Source organism: Metopolophium dirhodum, chromosome 8 (assembly GCF_019925205.1).
Source record: "Metopolophium dirhodum isolate CAU chromosome 8, ASM1992520v1, whole genome shotgun sequence".
Taxonomy (NCBI): Eukaryota; Metazoa; Arthropoda; class Insecta; order Hemiptera; family Aphididae; genus Metopolophium; species Metopolophium dirhodum.
The window spans coordinates 26151942-26177308 of record NC_083567.1 but is presented as its reverse complement, the minus strand read 5'-3'; the positions used below and the strand labels follow the sequence as shown (position 1 = coordinate 26177308).

The 25367-nt window shown below is 32.9% G+C and overlaps 1 protein-coding gene across 1 annotated transcript in view; it reads right to left on the bottom strand.

Moving 5' to 3' along the window:
• The window catches only part of LOC132950027 (TWiK family of potassium channels protein 7-like), a 109995-nt gene extending 86205 nt beyond the window's left edge, over positions 1–23790 (bottom strand). Inside the window, exon 1 of the mRNA XM_061021213.1 lies at positions 22954–23790. Coding sequence (XP_060877196.1) covers positions 22954–23392 — 439 coding nt within the window. The 5' untranslated portion in view covers positions 23393–23790. The remainder of the gene's footprint in view (positions 1–22953) is intronic.
• Between the last annotated feature and the right edge of the window lie 1577 nt (positions 23791–25367).

Genomic DNA, 25367 nt, shown 5'->3' with positions numbered 1-25367 from the left:
GTAGCGGAAGCGTTTTAATTTAACATGTTTACCATGAATCGTGATCGAATTGAAATGGTTAATAAAGGCTATCGTGAGGACTCACGATGACGTGGGATAACTTTTTTAAATTATTGGTTCTTTATAGTCCTCACTCTATATAATTATGTCATCTGAACACTACAATAATATAATTAAAATAATTATGATCGTATAACCTTTATTTGATTGTAATATAACTATGATAATATTATAGAATATATTAGGAGATTAAATGTGGGTGCCTACTGCACGATGCCACTCCTGTCACATAGGTAGATAAACTGACAAAATAGCCAATAAATCAACCACTGCCAATCACTCAAAGTGCTAATATTTTACGACCATTAATGCAATTCAATATAAATATTATATATTATTATACTATAATATTGTAATACGCATATTATTCTGTGAAGGCGTCCCCAACTGTTTTGTCGTCGTCCCGAAACAGCTATAGTGTTGCACCACCATTACTTTTCAAATGCCTACGCATCCGGCATTTCAGTACCGGTCTGGTGGTCTGAATACAACATGAAACTAAACATATTTCAGTCCTGGTTGGTCAGTTGCATAGCATTTTTTCAAACTCTGTTTACACTGGAAATGGCATTGCGACTATTGCAGATTATCCAGACTCGTCGCTGTATACGCTCAGAATTTTTGAACGAGATCCAATTATATATCGCGTCTGTTGAAAAATTTAACGTTTTTCGGTGTTGAAACTGATAATGAGCATTGACGCTAACGTTTCTGATTAATTCGAAAAAATAACGACCGATGTTATTAAAACGAAAATAAAAAGTGTCAGACGTTTAGTGAGTGTATATATAGGTATAATTATAATTATTACGATTTGCGACCAATTAATTAACGGGCGGATCCGAGGACCCGCGACAGTATAAATTACATCACACACATTTTAAAACGAGCGATTGTGTCCCGGGAACGTTTAAAATTGGGTACGTCCGGGCGCACGCGCATTCGGGCCAACCGGCGCGGTTCGATCCCGCGTTGATCCGGCCGACCGACGATCCACGCGGAAACCGTTCGGACGGACAAAAAAATTTCTCGTCTACCCGTCAACGGAAATTTATTAATTTCGTTTTCATGCCAACACGCTATCCGTCCGTCAGTCCATAGAGGCACGGCTGCGAGGACGCACGCCGACGTCGTGTAACGCAGTTCGGCAATAAAAATATCCCAATTATTGTTATAATATTGTCGTCGACCATGTTTTCGACCGCGTGTAAACACGACCGAACGCGGTAACCGCGCCGCCTTCATAATAAAAAATATGCGGTCAAATCGCCGACGACGAATAGTAATCGTACATTTTCAGACGGCGTGAAAAAATGTCCAGCAATTTCGCCGCGAGATATAATAATATTAATATACAATTATAATATATAGGTTATTGGGGCTGCTGCAGCAATACTACGGCGAAGACCCCCGCAAAACGTTTTCACGTTTTCACTTTTTTACGATATTATTATGATTTGATTTGATTAATAATCATAATATGAGATATTTCCTAAATATATCTCTGAGCATAGGTAATATAAATAATTATTTACGAAATCATTTTTTAAACATCACTAACATAATATAAAATACTATAGGTATACATTACAATAATTATAACGTCGCGTATATCGTATATATGACTCGACGGCTCCGGTTAAATTTTTAGTGATAAACTATCATTACGCGAATGTACAAACAAAATTACGTTATCGAAAAATGCTATGAATTTATTTAAAACCAAGACTAACAAAAATGATAAAGCTTACATAGAAAGTAATTTTCATTAAATTCGTTTCGAGATTATAAGAAATTTAATGGGTTAGTTCGGGAAATATTCGTAATTTGATCGTATATATTTATTATATTTTTGTTGCATATTTTACAATTTTATATAGCGTGATGTATAAAGCCATATAATTATAACCGATATAAGAACGGGATTCCGGCCGACGGTATCGCAAATGATTGGCTTTTTCGAGGGAATTTAAATAATATCTATAGTTTACCATTTTTTACCCGACGTATAATACACTATGTATAGATATTAGAGATTCTATTCGAACCATTTGTTTCCCTGGCCACAGGCAATACTCGTTCTATGTATAATAGAATGCTACTCGGGCTCGACTTCCCATTCGAGTTTCACGCGAAATTTTTCCAATATTATATTAGACGTTTCCGCCGGAATAAATCCGAGTAAGCCGGTTTACATTATATTATAATATTATTATTAAATTCGGTTTATATCGTCGAGATTCGTAATAATATTACTCTGTAGTTATTTGAGTCTCGGCTTTCCACGTTCTACACAGATCTCAGGGTAAGATAAAGTGTATGCAATACCATAATAATACACGCCTCCATTTAATAATATGGTCTATAATAAATTCCGTCGACTATAATACGTGGTATAATGTTTTCCGCCCGTTATAGGATCTACCTACAATAAACGTCATGAACGTGATAATAATACTATGATAGACCCACATGATACACGCAATTCGTCTACAAGATTTTTTTAATCTCCAATTTAACTCTCAAATTAAACAGTATATAGGTAGCTAAAAATTAAAATAACTAAAATTGGTTTGAAAAATGATATCATTGTAAAAGTATAGTGTAAAAGTTGAATTCTTCACACACAACATTACGACCTTACCTAATCTAACCTTTTTTTTTATAGAAGGATTCTTAAAAACAAAAAAAGTGATATACAAAATATTTAATAATTAATCATTAAATCACTGCCTGCGTTGACATTGGTCAAACATAATATGCATATAATATTAAAATATCAAGATAATTAGGCAAACATGGTAGGACAAAAGTACAAAAATCAAGGGGAACAACCAGCTTTAATAATTATTTTATGCACTACTCATAGCCTTAATTTTCTTCGTGGGAGTATATTATAACCCCTTCCTTACCAGTTGTTAAGAAAGGTCCTGATTATTATTATTCCTACTTATTACAACACCTCATACAGCATATTATCCAGCATATTTTTCTGCACTGGACATTATGGTTATCATTAATTATCGATGGCCATTTTTACATAATATATATTACATAAAGTGTACATAGTACAACCTATTATTATAAAACGTATACACGCGAGTTTAAATTTTCCTTTTCATATTTTTCAAATATGATTAAATCAAATTTTGATATCTAGATTTCGGGATAGTACCATAATGTACCGCATTAATGAATTTTTAAATATCGAATTGAATAACTTAGGTTTGTTTTAAATGTAATATGTAATTAAAATCAACTGTAAAATACTATCGGAACAACATTCTTAGTATTACGATTGAGTAGACCCAATTTAAAAGGTTTTTTTTGTTTCAGCGTTCCCAAATTCAATCATTTTTATAAAAATATATAGGATTTAAAGTAATTATTGGTGTGTAAGTTATACTTTTCCGTGAATAAGGGTGTTATTCATACTTTGTATCAACATAATATTATGGTTTGCATTTTGATGTTTATTTGTTTTATAATATGCTTTCATCATAGATACATATTAGTTATTATTACATTTTGAAATATTTTGTAACCAATGTTTTAATACATTTAAATGTTAATACTTTTAAATTACAGTTCTAAGTTATATGATGTATCATGTTTACCTTAATAACCACGCATATGGTGCATACTAACAAATATTTAGTAGGTATTTTGTCATTATTTTCTTGAAGAATTTAACAAAAATAATTAAGTTACTAACTATACCTACTGTAATTTATAGTCTGTTACTGTAATTTGTAACCAGAATAAATGTTCAAGTTATAGTATCTTGTGACCAGGTACAAATAATTGTGTAACCTTTCAATCCCTGATTGTGTATACTTAGAAGAAATATAAATAAAATTATTTTCTATATAAACTAATAAAGTTTACCTTGTGACTTTTCCTTATTAAATAAACAATAAAGCAACGTTGTGCTTTTGTATCGTCTTTGAAAAATTTTGAGTGTGCATAATCGTTCAATATCTAAAATTTAGGAGAAACAATTAAGACCACAGTCCACAGTTAAAAATTGATAGTATAAATTAGCGGAATCGATGGGATCCTCGCATACATCAGGGACTGGAAGTTAATACATTTTCTTTGTATCGTTTCGTCTATTTATTTTATTATTAATTATTACTTGACCTAATACCAGTTTGGTTCCAATGCCAGACATATTATATTTTACTATGGACATATTTTATTTGAATAATATATATTATGTTTAAAATATAGTGGGGTATAGTGACAAAGGATTATTGAGCCCTGGGCGTGTATTTAAAACCTGGCTGAAAACCGATTTTGAGCGAATTCGAAGGTTTATCGGGCTAACAGTTGAGATTTTTTAAAATTTAAAAAAAAGCTCTAAAATACAATAAAAATAAATGTGTTCAATTCCTAATCCAAAACGTTGCTTTTCGAGCAATAACACTACAACTGTGTAAAGTGTTTTTCGTGAGAAAAAAATAGTGCAATATAGCACAGTGCCGCACTTGCAATAACTCCATCGTGCCGCTTTGAAAATAAAAGCACATAAGCTATATTTTGTTAGACGATAAAATACGATTCTTATCAAAAGATAACACCAGCGCTTTTTACACTGACAGCGTATGTGTTCTAATAAGTTATAATACACTTTCAAAACGTTCACTTTAATCTTAGTTTGTTGTTTTATTTTTAAATTTATTTTTATTAAATACCGTCAACCCACTAAACCACGTGTATTTAATAAATTCAATTCAAATATTCTAGGGGAAAAAGTTCTGCTGTTTACCAAGAGTGATATTAGGTACTACTAATAACAATAATAACAGTAATAACAAAAATATCTGTGTACCTATATAACGCGACGCAAAAATTAATATTTTATTGCGCGTTCCTCTAAGTTATAATATGTAAGCTAAACGTATATTATTAGACCAACTTTTATCCTTGTTCGTTTCCCCGAGTATTTCTCGTGCATTTAATATCACACAATACCTATGGTGCGTGGTGCTTTTATATTATTATAACCTCACTGGTCATTAAGCCCGAGCCAAACGTTAATGTTTATATGTACGACGTGCAACCAAACGCAATAAACTCGCGTCCCGTGGCACACTTATATAAAAAGAAAATCAAGGAAGGAGAACAAATCAAAAACTCTAGATGAAACGTCCAGAAACGGCATGAGGTGTATCATGGTCCTGCGTCGCCTGTACAGCGACATATTATACAGAGTATCTAGTCAAGGTATTTGAAGTTTTTTTTTGTTTAAAGGGTCTACGCTGAAATAGGAATAATAGGACAGAAAAAAACGAAATACATCGTCGCAAAACCAATAAGCCCGCCGTCGTCGTCGTAATCTAAAATATGTAAATATAATAGAGACGCGCGAGTGGGACGATGCGTATATATTATGCGTAAATTCGACGTTTTCGGAGGTCTTTCGTCTCTTCCCGTCGGATAAATCATAATAATAACAATAATAATAAGCAACAGCCGATTTATCATTCCCAAGCACGTCGTACACCACACAAAGAATCCGTTGGAAATACGCTGGCTCGTTTCGGCGCATTACCAGCGGACTGTGCGGCGTTTATGACACGAAACCGCACAAACACACACACACACACACACATTTCACTGCGCGCGTGGCTCTCGAGTAGCCCCATTGATGCTGCTCTTTAAATACGAAAATAAACCGAGCGACCAGCACATTCGTTGTACGGCCGGAGATGGAAGAGTCGAGAAGAGAAGAGAAGATATTATGGTGTGCGATAGAGAAAGAGTTAGAGCGTGAGGAGAGATAGAGAGAGAGTAAAAAACTTCACCAATTGTCGGGACTTTCTGCGAAACGAGAAAAGCGTATATCAAACACTTTATGTATAATAATAGTATTGTATATTGTGTACACGCAACTACGGACCCGCTTCGGTAATTTAAACACTATTAAACGGTACCGAGAGTTATGTGTTTCGAATGTATTTTTACGCGAGCATAATATTTTCGCTGAGAGTCAAAAGTGTTTTATAATAATAATTATTATTATTATTATTATTAGTATTTTTTTATATACAGCTCATTTGATTATCAAATGAAAGAGAAAAATCGGAATTAAAAATACATTTAACGAGTCCGACGATTTTTATCGGTCGACAAACATTATTATTATTCTTATTGCCTATTAATCTTGGCTGCGTTAAAATACACACTGCAGTATTTCAGTGCAATTAATTTACGATTTAAAGATGAAATAAAACCGTACAAAACTTTTTGCATATTTTATGGCGACATTAAATGTTTACTTTTAAAATTCTAAAGAACAAAATTAGAAGTGTCAACCGTATTATTAAAACTCGGTGGCCATTATTTATTTTTCGCGACACAGTTATACCCATATAATGTGGTTTCATAGTATAAGGCAAACGTATTAAGTACAATACAAATTTATTTTACCTTTTTACAGTGTTTGTGTGTGTAATACTAACCACAATATATTTGTTATATTTGCACGTTAATGTTATAATTGTTAATGAATTGACTTAGAAATTTAGAAAAACCGATTTGGATTAACAACAGTTCATTAATAACTCAATAAATGTTTTAACTTTAACTAAGTAGATTAAATAAATTATGTCTTTTAATTTATAATATGTTATAAAATTGTTTTTTAAAAAAATACAACATTTCAGTGTGTTTATGACGTGTACATGGTAAATATTTTAGTGTTAGGCATAAATCGAATGCTGTGTAATCTTCCTGTAATGTTTATAAGGTCAAAATAAGATTGTGCAGGACATTCCCCCTTGAACATGGTGTGTGATTACCACTATGAAAAACAAAATATATATTAATATACTTCATTGATATTGCAGTATTATTAGTCGATAAAAACAACATTATTATATATTATGTCAATATTGTTCGTGTATACCTCAAAGTTAAATGTGTGTTTTTTGGACATGCCTGTATCATTTGCTATACTTAAACTGTGTAGAATATAATATTTTAAGTAGTAGTCGTGACTCGTGTTATCATCTGGTTATCATATACATTCAGTGTACTGTACAAGCCTAGATTAAGGGGGAGGGGGGTCCAGGGGCCTCGATAGTTAGAATTTATTTAGAGGCTTCAGATGTATCCATTACTTTTTTTGTTATAGGCTAAACACTGCATAAATCGCATAAAAAAAATCTATGATTATTTATCGAGGAAAAAAGCTTGTAAATTATAATTTATAAATAAAGTGATACATTATTCATTATGTATTGCTATGTACCTAATATCTATATATATTCGTTATGACAGGTATCTAATATTAAAAAATATATACTTTAAAAAATAATTTTTTTTTCGTACCGGTAACTTCGTTTCGGGCTTCAAAATGTCTTAAGCCGGGCTTGGTACTGTGTATAGATAACCCCGTGGTTATGAGGTTTAAGCTGCAGGACTATAGATGACAAAATATGACAACACGGGCGGGTGTGGGTGTGTACTTTTAATGTTTATAAGAACGAGGACGAACTCCTGCAGAGACACACAGTGAATTGCGCAATATCAATTCAACATTTGTATTATACTCGAAACGTTTTCCGCCAAATTGGGACTACAACTGCAGTCGATTATTCGTCCGATGCTTGTTTACAAACGCGTTGTTATAATAATATTATGTACGCGTATAAATCTCCGGACGTCCGAGACACGAGCACTCGCACCGTAGGTATATAGGTATTACGTATTACAATAATGCGTTGTATACATAACGCTGCTCACAAGGGACGACTTCTAAAATCACGGTTAACGGACATGGAAATGATAATAATCTAATGTACGTATCACGCATAGAATATAATAATATAACAATTAATAATATTTAATGCCGTGATATTATAGTATACGTATGATATTATAATATACCGCGACGTGCACCGGCCTCGAGACGTTTCGCACGAGCTCGACCCAAAGTCACAGCTGCAGCTGATGCGCGTGCTGTACAGCAGGTGATGCTGGTTACGGTATAGCCGGTATATGTTTAATGTGACGAGGGGAAGGTGGCATAATTATTATGTACATCGCGAATAGTGCATAATATTACTATCGTGACCCAAGTGAGCCGTTTTCACCGGTCGGGCACTTTGTTTGACGGATGACATTTATATATGGCTACCACAGCCTACAACACGTTTGTACATTTCATCCCAAAACGTGACACGCTTGGGCACTATATTTTTCTAATTTTGTAACACGTCTTTCCACAATAGTGTCTCATAATAGTATGATAAATATTTATTAAAATATTATATAATAATATGTACTTTTTTATATAATATAGTTGCTACGTGTTATAAATGTTATAATATAATATTAGTTTGTTAATTTGTAAGTTAGTTTATAAGTTTGTAAGTTATATAGGCACTATGAACAAGGCCAATAAGTAACAACTACTTATTGTGATATAACAGTGGACTGCGGTGAAGTGCGATATTAACGTATGCTTATTATGAGACAATCGACTAATAATTAATAACTTTGTAAAAATAAGAAATATTGATGAAAAAAAGAACAAAAATTAATTTAGATATTTAATAAGTGCTCTTATTGCGTTAAAGGATTGTTTCAAACTGTACAAACTATTGCGTGACAATTTCGATATTATTAGAAGTATTACAGTAAATAATATATTGATATGTTATGATTTTTGACATATATAACTATACTAGCCATATAGGTAGGAGGTACTTACTATTCTTTGTAAAAAAAATTATACAGTATAATATACTTCTTTAGGTTTGATGCTCAAACGAGGTTAATTTCAAAGATATATCAAAGGGCCCAAACGTTGGGTGTATTTGGAATACCAAACAGTTAAAAATGCCCAATCGTGCTGCACTGATTCATATTATGTTAGATCCATCACCGATGCCAAAAGCAAACGCCACACGGACGACAACAACTGTATATTTTATACACACAATATGAAATTTTAATATTATTATTATTATAATACGTGTGGTCCTGCATGTTTGGCTTACGAAAACGGGAAGTGACGGACGATAACGCCGTGATGCAGCAACGGAGCACGTCGGGTGTGTTGTAGATCTACCGAAACGTTGAACGTAAGACTTTTGGAAAATCTTCCAAGACGATTTTCGCACACGACTATTTATACCTTCGCGATATCATAAACGCGTACCAATAACAACCAAAAATCTTAATAATTCAGTGCGAGTTAATTGTTTTTAGTTTATCAAATATAATACAGTACCCGCATACAGGGTGATTCTGCATGCATGTTATTCACCTCAATTTTTTCATTAATAATGTATTTATTTTATTTATGTTACAATTGTTTGAATGTTTGAGTAGATACATATACTCAAAAACCAATTTTTAAATTGATATAAATCAGATATTTTATAACATATTATAAGAAGCGTCCTGTAGCAGTACATTCTTTCTTTTTCAACTATGTCCCTGAAATATTTTTGTAAATTGTCGATGCATAGGTATACAAATCAGAATTCAAACAAATAGTTTTTTAGAAATTAAAACGTATAGTTTATCAATATTTTTAAAAATAGTAAAAATAGGAAAGAACATGCACGGTTATTGTAGGACATGCAAATGTATTTGATATATATATATATATATATATATATTATGCTATAAGTGCAAGCTCTCATAAACCATCATAATCCATAGTTTATTTTTGATAATATATGATAATTTCTATACTATAGGTACATTAGCCATAATTACATAAGTATTTACATTATTAAGACGATAACAATTGATGATAAATGAGAATTCACATAAATTAATAAGTACCTAATAATTTATATATTCACACAAAAAATGAAAAAAAAGTTATAACTATTTATCTCATTAGTTAATTTATCATCAATATAATTTCTTTAGATAATGTTAACCAATAACAGTGCACTGTGCAACTTATTTTTTTATTTTCTGTAGTAATATTACTTATTTAGGTCAACAATATAGGTTATCGGCTTACATTTACTGTGTAGTTCGTATATGAAAACTGTATTTCACGAGCTTGGTCACATAATCGATTGCTCAATGGATGATGGAACTATAGAATTGACTATTGACCAGGGTTCTCTTATTTCCTTTTCGTTTTCATAGTAGTTATTGCGAATGCTTGACTATATATGAGGTAATAATACTCATTTTTATCTAACATACATGCGTAGGTACTCTTATTTTATAACAGAGAAAAATTGTATATGTTCGAGCCCAAAAATGAAACTTAGAAAATGCAAATCGTTGGAAAGTGAATAATACCGAATCGAAATAATTCGAAACCCGATAACGATTGTACTAAAAAAAAAATAGATTTCTACTGAATACTACTATATGTATACGGGTCTATCGTAGAAGAACAATATGTTGTTATTATTCAATACGTATCCACTATAATATGACCTAAGTACTATTATAGAATAATATAGAACCTAAAATAATCTTCGGTATAAATATACATACGTATAGGCCAAATTTTTGGAAAGAGGGGATTGGGGATTCAAAACTCTGAAACTTTTATAGCTAATTAATTTAATTTGTTAAACTAAGTTGATTATAGTAGCTTACCATGCAGCTAATAAGTAATAATATGATTACTATATGTATACTTTGGAATAGACTACAGTTTTAAATGTTATATAATCTATTCATGCGAATGCACATTCTGTGTACGTTTTGTAAATATAATGATTCATGAAGCATGCTTTCCCATTTCCCTTAAATAATGAATTATAATAATTCTGATTTTTGAAATTTTTAAACATAGGCTAAAAACCATATTTTCAAATTATTGAGATTTTCTGTTAGTACACAGGGTCCTGTGATGATACAAACTTTTTTTTCAAATGAAAACCACTCGTAGGTATATTTACTCTAAATTATTTAGTGGATACATTTTTTTTTGAAATACGTGATGTACCTAGTTTAAAATGTTCATACTAAGGATAATAGTCTTTAAAAATGATCATGAAAAAATATAAGATAAATGTAAAATTAGATCTCTGATTTGGACCATTTTTACAAACTATAAATGTTAAAAGATTAATATTTATTATTATATTTGTCAAACAACCATATCTCCCATATCATCCAAACCCATTACCATGGATCAATTATTCTTATTTCACAAAATTAAATGACACAAAAACTACTCGTTTAGATATTATTACCTCAAAATGTTCAGAAAAATTATCCACCAAATAATTTGCAGTATCAAAAAAGGATTTAATTTAAAAAAAACAAAAGATTGTTCATAAGACGTCTAATTAAGTTATTTACGAGCCCCAAGTATTTGAAAATATGTTCTTTATATACTCGTATATTTATAAACTCAGGACAACTCAACTTTTGGACACAACACATCTGGTGACGTAGCCGCGAACATAGTTTCGCATAGGGCATTGGTAAACGCAATAACCACGCGTCAATCAAGTTGGAATATTTCAACTTCATGGTAAACTGTGGTTAGTAGTTAATTGATAACATGAATTGACCAATCAGGGAGTATCGTTTTACACGGCTACTCGAACACGACAGAAGTTGAGTAGTACTTTTATTGTATACGGCAATATCGGTTACTGGTAGTTACTGGTAAATATGTTTGTGTAGCCAGATATGTATGAACAAAGGTATTACTTATACTATTGTTTCGTAAAAGAAAATATAAACTGCTAGACTTTGTGCTATACAAATATTTTCTTTAACATTTTGTATAATTGTATCATACTATGTAGTACTTACATAAAATATCTTATCTTGTTGTATTAATATAATATAAATACTGTTTTTATGATCAAGGTAAATATTAGTTGATTTTTTTAGCTATTTAAACCCGTCCCCTCCCCTACCAATAAAAATTGTTACAACTATGACCATACATCCATATTATAAATACACCAGGGATAGAGAAAAAATATCCTCACGAAAGATACGTTAAAAATATTTTCGGTCCGGGTAACTACATTGTAGTTGTAGTAAAAATGGAAATAATATCACCGAAATGGCGCCGGCCATGTGGAAAAATATAACGATCCTTTATAGAGTGCCTATACAGGGTGACTATTTTAACAATAAATACTCATTATCTCGTAAAGTATACAAACGTTTAAAATTCTTTTATTGAGTTATACATATATTATGATATACCTACAATTTTGATTTATTTAAAAACATCGTTTTGAAAAAAAATTGGATGTAATTTTTTTTTAAGTATTTTACTTTTTCGAATGAGAACATACATTTTCAGTTTAATAATTTAGGATGGTGTATTTCTGAGAATATCAAATTTTGAATGATTATAGTTAATTATAGTTATAAGAAATTAACTTGGTAGGTATTGGTTGGATGAATTTGATTTTACATGTATATTAATATTATTGTTAACCTTATCATGTTTGTATTTTGGTAGTGTTATACTTATTCGCAGTGGTATCGATTGCAACGACGCTACGCGATTCGATTTTAACAGGCAGCCCGTCGTCCGGGGAGATCAGACCAATTATTTTGGAAATGCAGCAGACTTTTTCATTGATTTCAAAGCGCGTTCGAAAATATTGCAAACGTTGTTAAAAAACAAAAACCCTATTTTGTTGTCGTTGACGGAGATTATTTTTTTCTTAACGGGCAAACGAAACGTCATATGACATATTTTTATTCTTTTCCTCGTACATTTATATTTTAGGATAGAAAAATATACTTAAAGTAGAATAGAATTATAATACATAAGTATGCGTATAATAATATATATGCCACAATAAAACGTTCATGTTTGTGCGCATCATGATTATAATAATATAATATAAGGTCTAGGAGACGACAAGAACCACTGCTGCAGCTGTGCGCGAATTTTATACTTCATGGAATCATTCTAGATTTAAATTAAATTATAAAACTATCTTTTTCGATGATTTCAACAATGTGAACAGGACATGATTTCTGATTAAGTATACAAACGATTACTCAAATTCTATTCAGAAGATAATATTTCGAACAAATGACGTCGTATTATGGTGACTGTAGTGACCTACAACTACAGACCCGTAGATATTATGATGACTTTTCGTTTCTTTCCACGTTCCGTTATCCCACAGAAAATGTATCATTTTCGTGATATAATAATTATACAAAATTTTGTGATTAAAAATAAATATCTAAGGTATTGTGATAACATTTTGATGAAATTGTCAAACAATGTAAATTAATTATCTTATACTATAATATACGGATTCCGTCAACAAAACAACATGCAGATGGGGATCAATTTTAAAAAGTAGCAAATTATACTAAGGTAATCATCTTGAAATTTATGTAAAAATACCACAAAATAACTTAAATAGGTATATATATAATATTGTTTTAATTTAAATGTAAGTAAGTATCAACGGTAAAAATAATAACTTCTAAATCAAATATGGCTTTGAGACTGCAGCTGCTTCAGTAGCTATATTAGCATAGTGTTTCATATTTTGTGTAACATAATGTTTTAGTCGTGAGAATGTGAGATCCCTTTTTTGGATTTTCAAATTTGGCACGTCAATCGTAACGCGTTGTGGATGGACGATGGTGTATCAAAATAATAACCGACGAGTTTCTCCATATATTTCATCACCACATTTCAGGGCGTACTCAATCATAGTTTTGACGAGGAATAAAAGCTTTTTTTAAAAAAATAAAATAAAATGAAGTATAGTCCATTAGCGTCGTATCCATAAAACCGCATCGTATACGCTGGCGCTAATACAGCTGCGGTAACACGGTTGAACTGATACATAGTACCTAGGTATAACTCTATTAACTACATAATATTATATAACGTGCCTACAATAATATACACAATACCTATACTGCCTACGATATTTATTTGCGCATATCATACAGTTACACGCGCATCATCGTAAATATAATAATATACTATAACTCATGCGGTGTAGGTATAGGTACTGCGTTTGTGTACGTACTTACGTTTTTCCACCTTTTGTTTTTGCCTCAAAAATTCCCGGTGGTTTTCGTCACATCTCCCCCGGGAAGACGGTGATAAATCCACTGTCGGTTTATCCGATCAAGATCGATCACGCACGTCTGATGCGCAATGCGTGTTATATAACATAGATACAGGTACCTATACACATGATTTAGGTATCCGCTATTGACACTGTTTGATATTGGTACGTGTAACTATGCACGTGGGATGTCGGCGGCGGCGGCGGCAGAGTTATTAAAAGTGCTCTAAAGTAGACTATATTATTATAACGTTATAACACGGTCTATGTAATATACATTCACGGATGACCGAGATGCGTGCGGCGGTTCGCTTGACGCTAATTATGGTTTGGGATAATTTGGCACCGACGTTTTTCCGGAGGCCCGTTCCCTGTGTGAGCTGCGTCCGTATACATGATATATTATTATATACGACGGTCGGTTACCGTTGTGTTCGAACAAACCTATGCACGAGCCGACGACAGTGCAGGCGTATATAATTATTGTTTTAATTTAAAAGTAGGTAAGTACCAACGGTAAAAATAATAATTTCAAAATCGAATATGGCTTTGACACTGCTGTTTTAGTAGCTATTGGCATGGTGTTTCATATTTTGTACATCAGCTCGGTCGTATATATAATCAAGGATTTCTCGATGGCTGTTGTCCGGACGGGATGAGTGTGTGATAATAAAGTGTAAAGGGCGATAATTTTGAAGGAAGAATGACTACTATATAATAATATAATACCTATATAGCAGATGGTATGCGCTGTGTGCGCTACCAGATGTAATATTGTGACTAGTGCTTACAAATGTTTATGTGCTGCAGAGACAATATACTCGGCAGACTTTTATTTCAAAGAAGTGTGGAGGTAAACATAATAAATATAATATATTATAATTGGGTACTCCACAAGTATTTTGAAACATGTTGAAAAAATCAGTGCAAAAAAAATTATTTATATACGGGGATTATAAGTAATATACAATTTGTTTCTTCTCACTGGGTGAATATAACAAAAAATGAATAACACCACGTTTACTTACGACCAATTCTAACCTAAAACTATGTGTCACGTCATAGGTTAGGTTATAATTAGTTAGGTTAGCATATAATCAATAGTGATCAGTGGTGCTGAAATGTAAAAAGAAAACTGCTTGTCACACCATTTTAGGATATCATTACCACTTACTTAAATACTATAATTTATTGTAAATTTAAATAATTCTGAAATGTATGATTACGAACAAAATTTTACTCATAATATTATGATGTATTTTAGTACTATGTAACCTATAGTAAATTTAAATAGTGGTTTTACTAAAATAATATCCACTTTAACATAATTTACTGAGGAATATAGGCAGGTATTGGTTAGGTAAAAAATAATTTTCTAACTTTATTTTTTTCAAACCCTGGATATGAATAAATGAATAGGTACCTAACTATTTTATCTTAATGTAATGTTAACCAATCACGTTACCAATAAGTTTAAATAGTTGAATTATATATTATACATGTGTTATTCCTTTTAAGTCTACAACATTGATATGTTGAACGACATGACATTATATACCTAGTAATTATTTATATACCGAATAAGAGGTATATGATAAGTAATATAACGGATTGGTAAAATGTTGAGTCCATTTTTACAAAGAATAAAATTATAAAATGATAATATTATAATAATGATAGAACACATTATAATAGAAATGCATATAAAAATAAAACACATGATTTTTAAAAAATATTACCAGAGATTTTCGGAGGGAGGGCGCAGTTCCCAAACTATCACCATTCCTCATAAATACAACCCCGGGTGCATATCATTAGGGTAGTAGGTATTAACATATTATAATTATTGTTACTGTTATAGTAAAAATCATTAATGTTCATACGGTTTGCTCTAGTCTTCGATTTATTTTTTAGATGTAATTTATTATTATCATTTGGCCGGTCGCGAAGATTTTTAATTTTTGGTGCTGTATTATGCCAACCAATTTATTATCTGTACTACTTATAAACGTTATAGTATAAAATAAAATAATATTCTTTCGAGTGATAAATTGATCAAAATGGTGTACAAAGCCTTCGCAGCCATTCAGTTATCAGTTATAGTTAACGTTATAAGAAATAAAGAAAGTACGTTGATTATACCTAACAATAATAAAATACAAATGTACAATATACATATCACATTATTCTACAATATATATGTTTAAGAAAATGTCTTGCATTAAGGTTATATAGATATATTTTGATCAGCAGCTCGGCGTTTCCGCATTTACGAGCTTATTATAATAAAGAAAACCGTACAGTATATAAAATATAGGTTAGGTATATATAATCATACTCATAAGATTTTCAATTGTATTTGTGTGGTTACACAAACTCGTCCTACTAAAACTAAGTTTTTACTCTCCTGGGTCTAGAAAATGACTGAAGCGAGGCCATAGGGTTTATAGGGTTCAGGTAACAGGTTACAGGTAAATTGCTTGTTTTATTTAAAAAATGATTTGATTATAATATTATATATCATGATGGTATACTCCGACCGGAATAAGAACGTACCCGGGCGGTACGCGGTGGACCAAAATTGGTTCGTCGCACGCAGTTTGGGCTTATGACTTTAGTCCTTATCTATAATATCTTTATAATAAATTATGACAATGTTGGGGAACCGGTCGCTAACTGTGTGACAAGGTACGTTCTTATTCCGTATAGGTTAGGTACCGTATAGGTAATAGGTATGTGTCAATGATGGCGTGTTTAAGTTGGAGGGAACAACGGTAATCGATACAATATGTTCTACTTTGAGTCAGCTTATAAATATTATAATATTCGCATATATATACCTTAAATTTACTTGTTTCGATTAATGTTTTCAATTATTTAGTAACTTCTTGGTTATTATTGTTATATTTATAAATTCTTACTAATATTATTCTGTTCCACTATTATAGTCATACTTTTTATTTTAAATTTTATTATACATATTATATAGATAAGTAATTTAATTTATATTGTTATTAAGTTAAGCAAAAAATGTACACACAATTATTTTGTATTTTGCTAAAGGGTTTTAATACTCGTTTAATATATATAATATATATATATATTGTCGCTGATTATTGTACTCCCGATTGTTTTATTCGAAATGTCCGTATTCTAAATCTCCTACAGATGAGTCTTTTACTAATTTTTATGTTAACACTCATTTTATCTAAAAGTTTTACAATTTAGGAAATATTTTATTTAAATAATTTAAAATAATAACGTGACGAGATTTAAAAAAAAAAAAATGTTTAACATCAATGTTTACCTCTAAAAAAAAAATTACTTTAAAGAATATAATTTACCTATTATTATACATTTACGCTTTGAACTTGCAGTATGATACTCGATAAATTACATTATAGTATACAACATAAATGTATATACTGTATTATAATAATATGCGGTTTACCTTCCTACTGTTCTAAAATAATGTTGTATTAGGCGTATTATATATAACGAGTTTATAAGTATACAATATCATGTTATATCGTCGTCGAATCGACTTACGCAGCTAATATGTTATGTATTATTTTGTTATGTAAATCACTGCCACACGGCCAATTTATTAAATCTTTCTCCTCGAGAACTTAACAAAATGTTTTCGTACCGTAGACCGTATATTATATAGTCCATGTGCGTGCGTGCGTGTTTAAGATTCGCCTGCCAAGTCGGTCCGGGGGATAAAAATGAATAACTCCGCGGCCTGACAAAATTGAACCCAATCAATTTCACGGCGGGTAGAAAGATTCTTTTGCGTAGCGCCATTTCCTGCAAGTTGCGAACGAAATTTCGGCTCAAACGTTCGAGCAGAGCGATTAAGTGCTTAAAATAATAATACACTGCACGCATAAAATTTAAACTGCGCATTACTCATTGGTATATTTTTACCTAATATATTATACTATTACTTCATAATATTATAATCATTGTTTTTTTTTTGGTCTCCGTTAGTTTTTTACTTATTGATTAATTTAATATCGTGTACACAATTATTATAATAATATAATCTATTCCAAATTCTTTTGAAAAATTAAAAATTTTAAAAATTTCATTTTAAAAAAATTGGTTTTTGAGCTGCTTATAAAATGTAAAGGGATACCATTAGACTGGAAATGTAATATATTGTATTAAATACTTCTGTTTAAAATCCCAGATTTAAACATACTGATTTGAAATGGAGGATCTCAAGGATATACGGGATATTTGATACATTATAATATTTTATTATATGGGTTAGACTGTACATACCTATGCGAAAAGGAAATAAGTTTATATTAAATGCCGAGAATTCTAATTGTAAAAAACTACAGAATAATTATTAAAAATAATATCAACAGCTCCTATAATACGCTCAACTACATGAGGATATAATATTATGTCTCTGTAGGAATAATCGATAACGACGACGACTTATCATATTATAGGAATGGTGTGAATGGGTCGTGGAGTGATGACCTAAAAATATTGAAATATATGTAATAATATTGAAGCAAGACCAATATTTCGCGTCCTACTCACAGTTCCCATTGGAGTAGGTATATCAGTACTCGATATGTAACATATTATATTACCGTAATATTATAATGTAGAACCGCCTCCTCGGCCATTATTATATAAACGAATCGACTTAATGTCTGATTCCGTATGTATCGAATTCGAGCAGTGTCTTTGGGGGTCACATATTTAGAACGTGACACACGTGTGCGTAATTTTAAACGTAGTGATATAGTTTCGGTAAATGGTAATATTATGCACTTATGTATAATTAATATTAATGCATAATAAGGATACACCGAGATGAAATACAATATAGTTATATAACAACAGTCATTGCAGGCCGTACCAACTACGTCAGACCTGGCTGCGAAGGCCGTGACGATTTGGTACAACGATCTGTTCTCGACAATCGGTAATTACAACGATCAGCCGTATATTAGCTATAAGTGCTATATAATATAACTATATGATAACTATAGTATTATAATATTATTTATCAGGCACGTGGCCAGGATTTTTTAAGGGAGGGGGGGGTGGGGTGTTTTAATGTTTAATTTAAATATACGTATATAACTATTGTAGGGGTTTTACACACTCTACATTGTAGTCATCGATCTTCATAATTTATCTACATATAATATTTATAAAAATGAAAGTTTGTCTGTATGTGTGTCCTTTATGGATTCCTAAACGGCTGGACCGATGTTGGTGAAATTTGGTACAGAAATAGATTAGACCTCTGGGCAGAAGGTAGGCTAACTTAAAAAGGGAGAGGACCAAATCCGGGAGGTGCTCAAACAAGGATTTTGAGATTTCCGATGGACATTTTTGTTTATAAATGGTTGCCATGGGTTTTCAAGCTATTATTATTATTATTATTATTACATATTATTCTTATAGAGTTGGCATTTTTGATGGGCAACGGAGTGCACGGAATCAAGTGCTAGTGATAAATGAAATAGAACTTATAGAACTATAATATATGACACCTATTTTGTATAAATCTGAAGCATAAATACGGCCAAGGGGTGTGTTTCAAACCCTTAGCTCACCACTGATACCACTGCACCAACGTACTTATCCTCGTTACGTTATCAATGCATACTATCTACGCTATTATATGTATACCTATTAATATTGTGGAGAACCGCTCTGCCGTGCCACAGCCGAAAACCAAATTTTGGTTGCAACGTACAGTCCACCGTTTTTTAGGACATGTCCTCCGTGGCCAATGGCCGATGAACGCCCACAAAAAATTGAATTCTAATTACTAATATTATTACTCGCTTCGAATCGCTATTCGCTACAATATAGCTGTGTCTCCCGACCGTGTGCACGTACCGTAATAATAACTAATAATGATACTAATAATGATATTATTAATTATTATTATTATAAAACTAAAAGTTATCAAATAGATTAATAAATGTGTACTAAATTCCTAGTTTCTATATAATATACGCCAATATACCATTTATAGAGATTCCTATCTATATGTTTTTAATATAGGTAGATTCCTATAGACCTAGTTTAATAATGATATTGAAGGTATAATTTGTTCTGCCACTACCTATATGGCTTCCTTATATATTAAAAAATAGGTATCTTTAGTTTCGATCTATAGGTTGTATATAATATCATGTAAAATTTGACCAACCCGATGTATTAGAACATAAAAAATCAATGTTACGGAAAACCGTAAATATTACATATAATAATATCATTAGCATTAATTATTATAATGTTATCAATACATAATACCTACATTGTTATTGTTTGATATTCTGGTGGATTTTTTTTAGTGTATGTGCACGCGCAAAATATGTGCCGCCGGCAGGCATAGAAACAAAAACGAGCGATTTGTCCGAGCAACGATATCGAAAAAAAAAATAATATTTACATATTTTATAAACACACAACGGCAAAATTGGAACCAATCACCCCTGGCTATATTATTATTAAATTATGCATGGATTTTTCAGTTTTGTTCGCAGCCAAACGATAGGAAAAATTAATAATGATAATTATTATTACTACGGCATAGAAATACGGTAGTTAAAGTTTTCGACTAATTAGTGATCGCATTCGACAATAATATAACATATAAATTATAACAAACCTGCAAGTATGTGCAGTGTGTGTTGGTGTGTGTACTGTTTTGTTACCTACTTGCAAGTCGTTAAACTATAACAATATGCATAAAAATGAATTAAATAAGTATAAATAATTAAGTAGTAGCGATATCTGTATTAAAAATTAATGAGCATATCAACTGCATACAGAAGTTTTCGTAAAAACTCAATATTAAAAAATAAAAATGATTATTTGAAAACGATAATGCGTTGAACTCTACCAACGTTAAATATAACAAATTATAATAATATACGTTGCAGTGGAGTGGCAGTGCGAAATTGTATTTGACGGGGGCGTGGGGCATAAATCCGTGATCGTTTTTACTAAAGGAAAATAATAGATTTAGGTACACAAATTTTGAACTTGACAAGAATTTTATTGTTCAAGCCCAGCAAACGTATAAATAAATATATTTTAGATTCTGCATTCAAACGAGACGTAGTAATTACGCTATTACTGGAATTTTACGAAAACACTTATTATTTGGGGCGGTAAAAATAACTATAATTATTGTTGCAAGGTGCGTTTCATTGTAAATCGAACACATGTCGCATTAAAATTGTTGTATTTCTACGTATATTACAATAAGTATGGAACAAAATATCAAAACTCGTTCAAACAATTATTGCGGTTCTAACAGTAGCACCTTGAGAATTTCTTAGTAAACAGAACTTTACATAAAACGCCAACCAATTTTGAAACGACCGTTTTTTTGTCAGTTTTATATTTTAATGCATTTCATTTTCATTTAATATCCATTTACGATTATTATTCGGTATGGTGGTATATTATTACAACAATCGATTCGCAGTCTTATGCCACGACTGTTGAATTTATAATAATATTATATACGTATATATTTTTGACGATTTCTACTAAAGAATATAATTACTTATTGCCCGTATAGTGAATATATTATTATTTTATTTATACTAAATAAATTTCATCGGGTCGTTAAAAACTATTGTAGGTAGTTAAAATCTCTTTATGGTAACATTAATGTTTGTTATTTCTATAGGTATTAGATTATATTCTGACTAAAAATACTACGTCGTTAAAAAAAAAAAAAGTTGATATATCTATACATGCAGTTAAAACGATTAAAAACTAATTTGGTATACTTGGATACATGGGAGGGAGGAACTACAATAATAATTCAAAAATTAATCGGTTTGGAAAACGTTGTGGTAAAATTAGAAATTAAAATAAATTTTATAGCATAATTACAAAAAAAATAGATGATTGGGATTTTAGCAATGTTTCATATTATGTGAAACGACCAAAAACCGGATAAATAGACGCTTTGAGGACATTTACATATAATAGGTATGCATAATAATACTCTTGGGATTGACATAGGCAGTCAAATTTGACTTGACGTATTCAAAAGGATGTCAACTGTCAAGACATCTTGCGTTGTATTAATAATTCTCGAACCTTGGCCGAACCACACCGTTTGTCTGGTTTATAAGTTTCACGAAACCACAAAGCCACCGACCCTTTAACTGTTACCATAGTTAAGACGGGTCTACGAAAACGCCAAAGGGTCGCATATAGTTTGAAAGAAAATATTTCAAAGTTTTTATAATTTGGTCAACATAAAATATTCGTGAAATCAGTGGATCTTCTATCGGTATTTTATTTTATTTTTGCAATTGAATCGACCACAAATATATTATAATATTATAAATAAAATGTATTATATATACGATAAATTAGTATTAATGCATACAAAACAAGTCAAACAACTGTTCAATGAAAAAGAGAATTTTCAGAAATGATAGCTGAATACAATTATCTGTAGACATAGAGTCTGCAGGGTTATCGAGGTTTAAGACGATTTTGTGCAAGTTTTTATCTCATGAACAGTTAACTAGATCCGAATACTGAAGAAAGTTTTGATGGTCAACCCGGATATAAACTTTTTATATTTTTCTTTTCGCGAATTAAGATTGCTTTTATTTCCGTTAATCGTCAAATAATTTAGTTTATAATATAATATATAGTTTTACATGACTCGGTTAGACTAGTAAGTATACTCAAACACTTCTAATCGTCCGAATTTCCGGAGAGACTTTCGATTCTTCTGGAAGATTTCCCGCTAAACACATAACCCCCAACAACCCCCCCCCCCCCCCCTCTAACCAGCGTATCCTCTCTAATGGGTTAGTAGAACATGCGGTGTCGACCCGTCACTCACCTATGGTGGTGATGACGGACAGCGAGTAGAGGAACGATCCGGAAAACGACCATCGGGTCATCTGCTTGTTGGGGCCCTCGTAGCTGAAGTTGCGGACGGCCTCGATGACGTGACTCTGGAACGACCGGAGGTGCACTTGCACCTCACGCTTCCACTCGTCTTCGCAGTACGCGTTGCAGCACACCATATCCCAGATCCTGTCCGCCGTTCCGCTGCGGTTCGCTCCCACCCGGTCGATGACCGCTATGGCGTTGCCGGGAGCACCCTCGATGAAGATGAACATGAACGCGCCGGCGATCGTGTAGCCGACCACCAGGCAAATGATGCCGATGTTGCTGAACAGGAAAGCTATGAACTGTCGCAAGTAGTCCTTGCACTGTTGCGTCCACGTCTTTTTCCGCTTGTTGTAGTACCGCCGGCCGCTCCGTTTCCGTTCCATGACGGCGCCGCTGCGCAACCACGGTAGCGGTCACCACCGGCGGCGGTCCGGTCCGACGACGGCGACCGCTGCGGTGGCGGCTACGCGCGGTTCATCGTTCACGCGTATACCGCACGTGACCGGGCGCACACCGCACAATATAATACGCGTTACACGCACTGCACTCGCCACGCACCACGCGCCGCGAACCACACACACTACGCACCACGCGCCGCGAACCACGCACACTACGCACCACGCACACTACGCACAACGCACCACGCACCAAAGCACCACGCGTTACTCCGTTACACGCGACACGGTTTATTACTTGGGCGCGCGCGCTACACGACTCTCGGCTGCCGGCGTACGGTTACGTGTGCGTTTTGTCGCCGGCCGGCCGGCGCGCGCGCGCGCGTCCGCGTCTACGGTCGACGCGACTCGGACCCCCCGACGGAGGTGTCGGCCGCCCCGGCCCGTGTGCCTCCGGCGTGGCGCTCGCGAGTGTGGGCCTATTTTTAGACGCGTCTCTAAGCTCACTGGACCACCGTACGCCGCCGCCGGGGACCAGTCTCGAATTAGACTCCGACGACGACGACTGCATGATAATAATAATAATTATAATATAATAATATATACGTGGCGTACGACACCCGCCGCCGACGGACAATATACTCTCGCACGTGTGACGATGACGGTACGGTATACGCGTGTTTTCGTCGTCGTATTTTTACGCCGCTCGTCGTCGGCCTCCGATACAATATTATTATTATATTATCATCTTGCCGTAATAATGGTACACGTGCTATGATATTTTATACGACCACTGCACATAGTAAAGCTATAGTCGAGACCAACGCGTAAATAGAAATTGGTATTTAGTCGTACAAATTTATAATATGTATACCTATCATCTATATATATATTATAATAATATAATATACAGAATAACTTTTCCTGACCGACTGGTTCGTCGTCGTTCGTAGCCGGAACCTCCGAATTTATGAGTACGCAATTTGGTCAGTAGTTTCGTCGTTTTATATTGTACAGATCTGCTCTGAATTTTCCTAATTTTAAAGAGGTCCTCAAACGAGGATTTTGAGATTTTTGGTGGAAACTTTTTTTTGTTCACTACTACTACTCGGGCATATCAGGTACAAGCATGCACCAAATGTTTGCATGCCTCAATTAAAGAAACTAATGCCTATCTTAAAACCAAATGTTTGTTTGTAGCTTTTATACGATTCTAAAACTACGAGATTGATTTTGACGAAAGTCTCGCGGATTGTTTTTAGAGATATCAGTAAAGTTTGGAAAGCAAGCAGTTTAAACCTAGTTAAAAAATATAGCGAGTGCTAAATCCAATTCACGACTTGCGGTCGTCCAACTAGGTCGAATTATTTCACAGAGCTATTAGGTACACTGACGCCGATTTGTCCGTGATCTGACTACTGGGGCAAACTAAAACTGAGATACACTCGAACCGAGGTGCGCCTATATATTATAGCGTATATAGCATATAGGATTTTCCGCAAAAAAAACTGCACACGACCGAATCCGGATTATTCAGCTATAGTGTATCGACAAAACATAAATTCAAGATTCGTCCCGGATATACCTATTATCATATAGTATAGTACCCATAGTAGGTACAGACCTAAAATATTTTTAACTATACCCGTCACATCACATCGTTAGAGTTGTACGTAGTAATCTTGTCGGTATGTTCAATAATAACATTCAATCGTTCAATTGTTGTTTGTTTGATAAATTTTGGTTTGTGTTTAAAACAATTAATATACTATTTTAGTATAATCTATAAAATATACACGAGCCCGGTGTTTTTGGTATAAATGCCTGTGGTCATTATCTCCCCAGTCACCACCCTCCACAGCGTTATACCGACTGACCGTCAACCTTCCCACCTCGCTGTACCGACCCAATTGACGAGACTTGGAGAATCTGCTCGGAAAATCGGACAGACTTCGGACACAAG